Here is an 8,847-nt window from a genome sequence, read left to right as displayed (position 1 = left end):
TTTTCTTGCTTCAGTTGCTTACTGGCTATTTGAACTAGTTATTCAAACTTTAGAACTTTCTGTGTTTTTATCTACACAGTAAAGCTAGTAATATGTGTGTCAAAATATGCATTACCATGAACAAGAAGTAATGTGATGAGCTTAATCCAACCAACAATCTCTCAGTAAATTTTGTTATCCTTTGGCTAGGTAGATTGATCTGAAACAGATGAAGTATTATAAAATTTGATTTCCTGACCCTTCTTGCACGAGAAATAATCACACACATGGGCTGGCATGTGGAAGAGAAAGACTGACTGGCTTCCATGCAGGCAGATGAGACTGAGTCTAAACTACCTGTGACTAGCCAGTGAACAGAGAAGGAACCTGATGGGAAACACATTAAAGGCTTTGCTGTACTTGGCTTCTCTCGTCTGATTTTTTCCATCTTTTTTGCTTTTCCTCACTGCCAACTTAAAGAGAAGACATGTTTATTCTTATCTTTTATTTCTCACCCAATTTCCAACAGCTTATCCATCAATGGTAATGTCATACTAACCATAACACATACCATTGATTTTATTTTTCTACCTGCCCTGCACACCAAATATATTGATAACTTCCAAAACAAAAAAAGACTGTGAGTCACTGTTTTTTGTTCTCCTTGTCCTACTTCATCTCAGATTTTCCTGAAAGCTAACCTGATACTATTATGAGCTATGATTTCCCTCCTATTCTTCAGAAAACTGGGCACAGGGAAGAGCACAGGGAAGTTAGATTATAGCCTTTTGGGGCCTGCAGGGAAAGAAAGGCCAATTTTTTTTTTCTAGATAGGAAAATGTGGAAAGTTTATACCCAAGAGTATCAAGCACATTACTGTAGATGGTGGATTTGCAACACATGGTCCAAAATCTGTCTAGAAATGCCTTTGGGAATATAATTACATAAAGATTTCATAGACCTATTAATTCTTGCATTGCCACTTAAATTTCTATTCTGTTCCTCTGAACTGAATAGTCTTCAGGCATAGGCATAGAATAAATGGATGTTTCCTAAGACCTAAATAATTGTGTTAGCTTCTGCAGTCATATAAAAACCCATTTTACTTTTTTTTTCTTCTGAGCTGCTATTAAGAAGCTAAATCAGCTTTCAAAATCTCCAAACTGCTTTCCTGAGAGATGAAGATTCACTTCTTGCATCACTGAATCTTAGTAAATATTGGAAGTCCACTTCCCTTGCAAACTGTAGAAGATTAAGACTTGTTGAAATTGTTGAAATATTTGCAGAGAATTCATCTGGATGTGTTTGAATTCTGGGACTGTAACTCTCTGCATTTGACTTCAGATTTTGGTACGAGACACAAACTGGCAGAGTGAGTATCTGCGGACAGAGTGCTTCCTGGTGCAGCCCCAAATCTAACCAGACAGCCACTCAGATCTAATGCTTAGTGAACTACCCTTGTCACCTTGGTTTGGGAAGGGTCCCACCACACATGTGCTAGGCTAATCGTGTGTTCTTTTTATTTATTCTATGTAATTTCATTCTCAAGTATATAACCTCTCTTGCAGCCCATAATAATTTGATTACTATATACATGTTTTAGGATTCTTCAGACTTAATGGCACATTAGTTGTAAGCAAAATTCCCATTTTCAGCGAGAAAAATAATAGCGTTAGATAAAGTGTATATATATTGGCAGTGAATTTCATTGTGATCACAAATCACATTCACAGGCAGTCCTCCATATTCCTATTATGAAATAGACCAGTTTATGCCTGACTTTCCCATATTTCAAAACATTTGTCTTCCTAAAATAGACAAGTTTATACTAAGCCAACTAAGGTAAGTTCATAATATGCTATATTTTATTACACTAGGAGTTTTTATATTCTGTTACAGTATGAGTTTATTACTCAAAATTAAAAGTTTGAAATTTTGGTAGAATCTTCTATTTACATGTAAGAGCTTCTATTCCTTTATGAACAGCATGATCCAAAAGGTACACATATTTTGTATTCAATAATACCAAAAACTTAAGGGATCACTTGAGTAGCTTTTGTAGAGAAAAAGACTAGTGATCAGTGTTAAGAAACAGGCAAAGAAACCAATTAACGATGACATTAACAGAGTTTCAGCAACAGATTTTAAATTGGACTTTCCCAGGATCACATTTGCTAAATCCCTGTTATGAATGTTCTTTCTTATTTCCTTCATTTTTCCGTTGATTGTGTGTGCACACATAACAATCTATGGTCCTAAACTTATGACTCAGAAAGGAAAGACTGTAAAACAGAAGTAACAGTTTTGAAGCACACACGTCACTGTCTATTCTTTGTTACCTCATGTATTCCTCACTAAAATTCTGAATTTTATAATGATATCTTAGTTGTGAAATGAGAAAGAGGAGGCATGAAGCCATTTGCTCAAGGATCATACTGGTCAGTTGATTTGAGATGCCTCAGCGTTTCTACCCCTTTGTGTTTTGCTACTGTTTCAACCCCTTATTCGGTGGTTGCCTCAAGTACTTTATTTACCAATTGTGCCTTCAGTTTTTCCATGGAGAGGGTTGTGCTCAGTATCACTATATTGTTTGATGAAAGTAAATCTCTTCAATGATTTTTCCTCTCTTCCTTTTTACCTCTGCTAAAAGCACAGATCATAAAGCAAGTTTCTTCAGAATACAGGCTGGAGTTTTGAGCTACTAGAGAGGAAATTCCAATGGTGATCTGGAAAACAAGCAAATCCTGATGAGGAATTGCATTTTTGTAAAACTGAAGGCAAATTATTTCAAATGTTTTAGAATCAGTGAACTTTGGAATCCTTTTGTATATTAAGTATTCCATACATCTTCACCTAGGTAAACATTCAGAAAGCCAGGGCACCTGTTAACCAATTGTCTTGCATTTTCTTTTTTGTTCAGAGGAAGAATCAAAAGAGTTTTCCCATACTGTCCTTCATGACATCCCTCTCAGTTCTCTCCCATGAAGGACAGCCCCAGATTAAGGAAGAAACAGGATTTCTGTCTTTTAATATTTACAGTGTGTTACTTTTCAATCTCGAGAAGCTACTTAGAAGCTTGATATGTCTCTTCTGTTTAGAATCAGAGATTTGAATTGGTCAAATGGTTTTCACATTTCTATTGTTCACATTCTACTTAGAATGTAAAAGTTGCCTATAAATCAATTTGTTTTAGTAACTAGGTATTTCTAAAAATTAGCATTGTTTTACCTCATATACAAAGAGTAGTATCAGTTGCAATAAGTAGAAGATAGGTCAATGATCCTCACTCTCCTGAATCGTTTCAGTGCTCCTTAGTAACTTAACTGCTGAACACTCTGTTACATAATTATTTTATTTTGGTATATAAGGAGGATAAGGATCCTTATTTTTGATACTGAAGGCAAAGTAGCAACAAATTAAAATTTTCTAATTTTATGAGGTTAGAATTCTGAATAATAATTTCAAATAGAATGGATGTCTTATGGTACAGATCATTCTAAAAATACCATAGTTGTCAACATTGTGCCATCTAAAATCTTCTTCAAGACTCTCAATAACAGATATTAAATCTGTAAGTCTCTACAGATCATGGTTGCTAAACAATATTGCAACAAAATCACTTCGTTTTTGTTTTGTTTTGTTTTGTTCTGTTTTTTTATTAGACATCTGGAGGCCCAGATATGTCTGTCACTTGAGATTCAGACCAAGGTAGAAGGTGTGTTAGTTTTTGCAAACCTACTACAATCAGATATTTTCTAATTAGTATGTAAAATAGCTCTTAGAAGAGCTTCTTATCCTTCACTCATTTTGCACTGACTATATATATGTATGTATATACATATATATAAATAAAATCAGAGGGACACCTGGGTGGTTCAATTAGTTAAGCATCTGCTTTCAGCTCAGGCCATGATCCCAGGGTCTTGGGATCCAGTCCTGCATTAGGCTCCTTGCTCAGTGGGCCTGCTTCTCCTTCTGCCTGCCTCTTTCTTTGCTTTACCATCTCTCTCTGACAAATAAGATGGGATCAGGAGGGAAAGAAACCATAAGAGACTCTTAATCTTACAAAACAGACTGAGGTTTGCTGGGGGGATGGGGGTGTGGAGAGGGTCGTTGGGTTATGGACATTGAGGAGGACATGTGCTATGGCGGGTGATGTGAAGTGTATAAGCCTGATGATTCACAGACCTGTAACCCTGTGGCAAATAATACATTATATGTTAGTAAAAATAATTTTTTAAAATGTATATATTAGAGACAGAGATGCAAATTCCTGAATGTTTCATTTATTCATTTATACACAATATCAATGAGTTCTTACTCATCACAAAGTTTGTCTTCAAGTTACTTTCAGTATTATCTCCTTTTATTGGCATTTGATTTTTAGATTGTATCTAAAATATGAAATATTCAGTAAAAGCCAGGAAATATACATAATTCCAATATACTTGGGCAATTCAACCATCTTATCTTTCCTTTATCAATTGCCATCACAAACTTCAATGACAGCATTTTTTAAAAATTTTATTTAACTCATGAAATATAAAAATAACACATGAATGAGTTTCCTAAATTGTTTTCAAAATTTCAGTCATTAATTGCTACTTTTTCTAATGCAGTATTCAAAGAGTCTTTACCTTTTGATGTAAGAGCAGTTCCATTGGTTTAACATGACTCATTGACAATGTTTGACCATGTAGGAAAGTATTCTATGCTCTGCACAAAAGTTCAGTAGTTCATACTGGTTGTTTAAACAGATGTACATTTCTTCAGATTCATTCCCAAAATTAAGGGAATTTTCTAAGATAATGTTATAGGAAGGAAAGTTGATTTCATGTAAAACTTACGACAACTGGGAAATACGGAAAAATTCTTGCCTTGTTTTAGACTAAATAATATAATCAGAAGTCCTTTATTGAAACATATTATTAGCAGTAATAAAATGTATTTTCAGGATAATATTTAAATATTTTAAGTAATTACTAGTAATTTTGAGTAAAATATGTAATTATAAATTATTTCATAGTAGAGTTATAAAAGAGAATAAAGAGAAAAGCCATTTAATTCAATAAATCAAGAATGTCTTAGCTCTATTTGTGTCAACATACATTTTAAAATTTTATATTATTGTGTTCCTACAGTTAATTTTCACCTTTAATTATGTTTTCTTTCTTTCAGAAACATAAGTCCTTATGGAAGTTTACAACAAATCCAAATATATGAAAAGCCAAAGGAACATCTCCGAATTCATACTTCTAGGACTTTCATATAACCAGAGCATACAAATATTTTGCTTTGTGCTCTTCTTACTCTGTTATGTTGCCCTATTGGCAGGAAATCTTCTGATCCTTGTCTCCATTCAATGGAGTCCTCTTTTTCACCAACCCATGTACTACTTCCTCAGCCACTTATCCTTCATAGACATTTGCTACACCTCAACAGTTACACCCAAGTTAATTACTGACCTGTTAGCGGAAAAAAAAACCATCTCCTACGGTAATTGCATGTTACAGGTCTTAACAATGCATTTCTTTGGCGGTACTGAAATCTTTATTCTTACGGCCATGGCCTTTGATCGCTATGCTGCCATCTGCAAGCCTCTCCACTACGTGATTATCATGAACAGGAAAAGATGCCACCTCCTAGTCTTAGCTGCTTGGGCTGGTGGGGCCATCCATGCTTTTCCTCTATTTTCTACTGCAATTGGTTTGCCCTTCTGTGCTCCTAATGAAATCGATCACTACTTCTGTGATATTTTTCCTTTGCTAAAGGTGGCCTGTACTGATACCTACATCACTGGTGTCCTTGTGATTGCCTTTTCAGGTATGGTTGCCTTAGTAACCTTTATTGTCTTATTTGTTTCTTATGGGATAATATTGTTCACTTTAAGAAATCTCTCAGCTGAGGGAAGACGCAAAGCCCTCTCCACCTGTTGGTCCCATGTCACTGTGGTCATCTTATTTTTTGGGCCTGTAATCTTTATCTACCTTAGGCCACCTACTACTTTTCCTGAGGACAAAATATTTGCTCTATTTTACACCATCATTGCTCCTATGTTCAATCCCTTAATCTACACTCTGAGAAATTCAGAGATGAAAAAAGCCATAAGAAAGGTTTGGTGCCCATCATTATTTTAAAAGGAAGCACAGAGTTAATTTGAAAAAGTTTATTAGGGGCACCTGGGTGGCTCAGTGGGTTAAAACCTCTGCCTTCGGCTCAGGTCATGGTCCCAGAGTCCTGGGACCGAGCCCCGCATCAGGCTCTCTGCTCAGCGGGGACCCTGCTTCCTCCTCTCTCTCTGCCTGCCTCTCTGCCTATTTGTGATCTCTGTCTGTCAAATAAATAAATAAAATCTTAAAGAAAAGTTTATTGGCTAAACAACTCTGAGGAAGAAAAGATGTGAATGAAAAAGGCGGGGACTAGGTCATGGGGTCTGTGGACCATCACTGCCATGAGGGGAGTGAATGGAAAAAATAGCACTTAAGATTAAAGTAATAGTGAGCAAGTCCTTATTCTTGCATACCAAAATTAATTGAAAACTGTGTGAATTTTATGAGGTATTAAGATGATATAGATAGGGGAAACTTCATGAAAAACAACTGAGCCAAAGCAAGTAAACCAATGTTATAATGATTGGTGAATTATTAAGGTAAATAATTTAATGAAACTTTTACAAAATCATTGGACTTAGAGGTCAGACCACACAATAACAGACATTCTTTCGTTGTTTAAGATTTGTAATAAGAAATTAAAAAATCTATATTCAAAAAGTGAATCAATTTAAATTTCTAATAGAACATTCATATATACATCCTCTAGTTCACACAGAAATCAGTTGTGCAAACAAATAAGTATTTAGAGTAGAATCTGTAATTTATTGATAATTTTTAAAAGATTTTATTTATTTATTTGAGAAAGAGAAAGAGCTTGAGCTAGCATGAACAGGAGTGGTGGTCCAGTGCACTTTGTGGGGCCAAGGGAGAGGAAGAGGGAGACTCCCCTCTGACCTGAGGCCAAGTACAGGGCTTCATCCCACGATACACCACAACCTGATCCAAAGGCAATCTCTCAGCCAACTGAGCCACCCTGGTGCCCCAAGAAGAATCTGTTTTAAAGTGGTTTCTGGGGGTCAGCTCTTGTGAAGTCCCATTGAAATCAATGATAATACATAGTGAAGACAGAGTAAGAAACCACGGTTCAGAATGATGAAACACGCTTCTTGGCATTGCACCTATTGGCCAGAGTTAATATCGTTTCCCATAAAGTTAAAGAACTATATATTAAAATTTATGTGTTGCTCACCCCTACCTGCCTATAATTGATAACCGAGTGATTAGTACCTGGATCCACAGCCAAAGACTATTCTTACTGCAATGACAGGGAAACAGAGGGAGTGAGAGAGAAGTAGCAAAGGATAAATAAGATGTGATTTAACCACAATGTACATGAAAAAAATTAATACATTTCAGTTGCACATGGATATTTATGGCAGATGGATTCATAATCAGCAATCCTAGGAAGTAAACAAGATGTCCCCCACTAGGTGAATAAATAAATAAACTCTTGTACATCTGGAGAATGGAACATTATTCAGCACTAAGAAGAACTGAGTTAGTAAGGTAAGAAAATATATGCAGGAAACTTACATGCATATTTCAGAGAGGAAAAAACCAATGTAAAGGGGCTCCCTTTTGTTTGATTTCAACTACAGGTCTTCCTCGACATACAAGAGAGTTACATCCCAATAAACCCTTCATAAGTTGAAAATACCTTAACTCAAAATGCATGAAATCCTCCCAACCTTCCAAACCTCATAGCTTAACCTAGCCTACCTTAACTGTGCTCAGAACACTTACATTATTTATAAGCTGAGTTGGGTAAAGTCATCAAATTCAAACCCTATTTTGTAATAAACATTAAATATCTTATGTAACTTATTGAATACTGCACTGCATGTGAAAATCAGAATGGCTATATGGGTACAGATGGTTGTAAGTGTATTGATCGTTGACCCTCGTGATTACTTGGCTGACTGGGAGCTGCACCTTCCTGCCCCTGCCCAGTGTCACAAGAGAGGATTGTACCACATATCACTAGGCTGGAGAAAGACCCAAATTCAAAATGCAAAGTACAGATTCTATGGCTTGTGTATCACTTTTATAGCATGGTAAATTTGGAAAAGTACAAGTCAAACCATTGTAAGTTGGGGGTCATCTATATATGACATTCTAGAAAAGGCAAAACTATGGAAACTGCAAAAAGATCAGTCCCTGGAATACAAACATTAGGGAGGGGAGAGATGAATAGGCGGGATGCTAGGATTTTTAGGGTAGGAAAACTGTTCTGTATGTTGTTGAATTTTGAATAGTGTTACCATACATGTTAAAACCCACAGAATGTACAAAACCAAGGGTGGGCCCTGATGTGAACTGAATTTTGGGTGATCATGATGTTTTGGTATGGGTTCATTTAATTGTAACACATGTAGCATTCTGGAGGGAGAGTGTCCCAGTGAAGGGGACAGGGGGTGTTTGGGATCTCTGTAGTTTCTGCTCTATTTTGTATGAAAAAAAGACTTCTCTAAAAAATAAATGTTATTAATCACAAAACACACTTCAGCACAATATTTAAAAGAACTCATCTTATAACTAAATGAAGAGTCTTCTGAAAAAAGATTTTCTAGTGAAAACAGATAATATCTTAAAGCCTTACAACTTTCATGGAAGGCCTTTTGCTCGTACTTCATATCATGTAAAATAAGATACCTGAAGAAACACAGCGATTAAGGCAGAGAAGGGACTGTGCCATGGAATGTTATGAAAAGGAAGATAGATTTACATTAGCTAAATGCAATGCAGAAGGCATCAT

At 35.8% G+C, this 8,847-nt stretch overlaps 1 protein-coding gene across 1 annotated transcript; it reads left to right on the top strand.

The window, feature by feature from the left end:
• Positions 1 to 5,198: 5,198 nt before the first annotated feature.
• LOC111150180 (olfactory receptor 4P4-like) lies at positions 5,199 to 6,116 on the top strand. The gene has a single exon (XM_022507579.1). The coding sequence runs from the start codon at positions 5,199 to 5,201 to the stop codon at positions 6,114 to 6,116; it is 918 nt and encodes a 305-aa protein (XP_022363287.1).
• Positions 6,117 to 8,847: the final 2,731 nt, after the last annotated feature.

This window comes from Enhydra lutris, unplaced genomic scaffold (assembly GCF_002288905.1).
Source record: "Enhydra lutris kenyoni isolate GAN:26980312 unplaced genomic scaffold, ASM228890v2 scaffoldscaffold22, whole genome shotgun sequence".
Lineage (NCBI taxonomy): Eukaryota > Metazoa > Chordata > Mammalia > Carnivora > Mustelidae > Enhydra > Enhydra lutris.
Note: the sequence above shows the minus strand (reverse complement) of the source record. Positions and strands in the feature narration are given on the sequence as shown.

Coding starts and splice junctions, on each gene's coding strand:
- LOC111150180 (XM_022507579.1), top strand. CDS start 5,199: ATGAAAAGCCAAAGGAACATCTCCGAATTCATACTTCTAGGACTTTCA.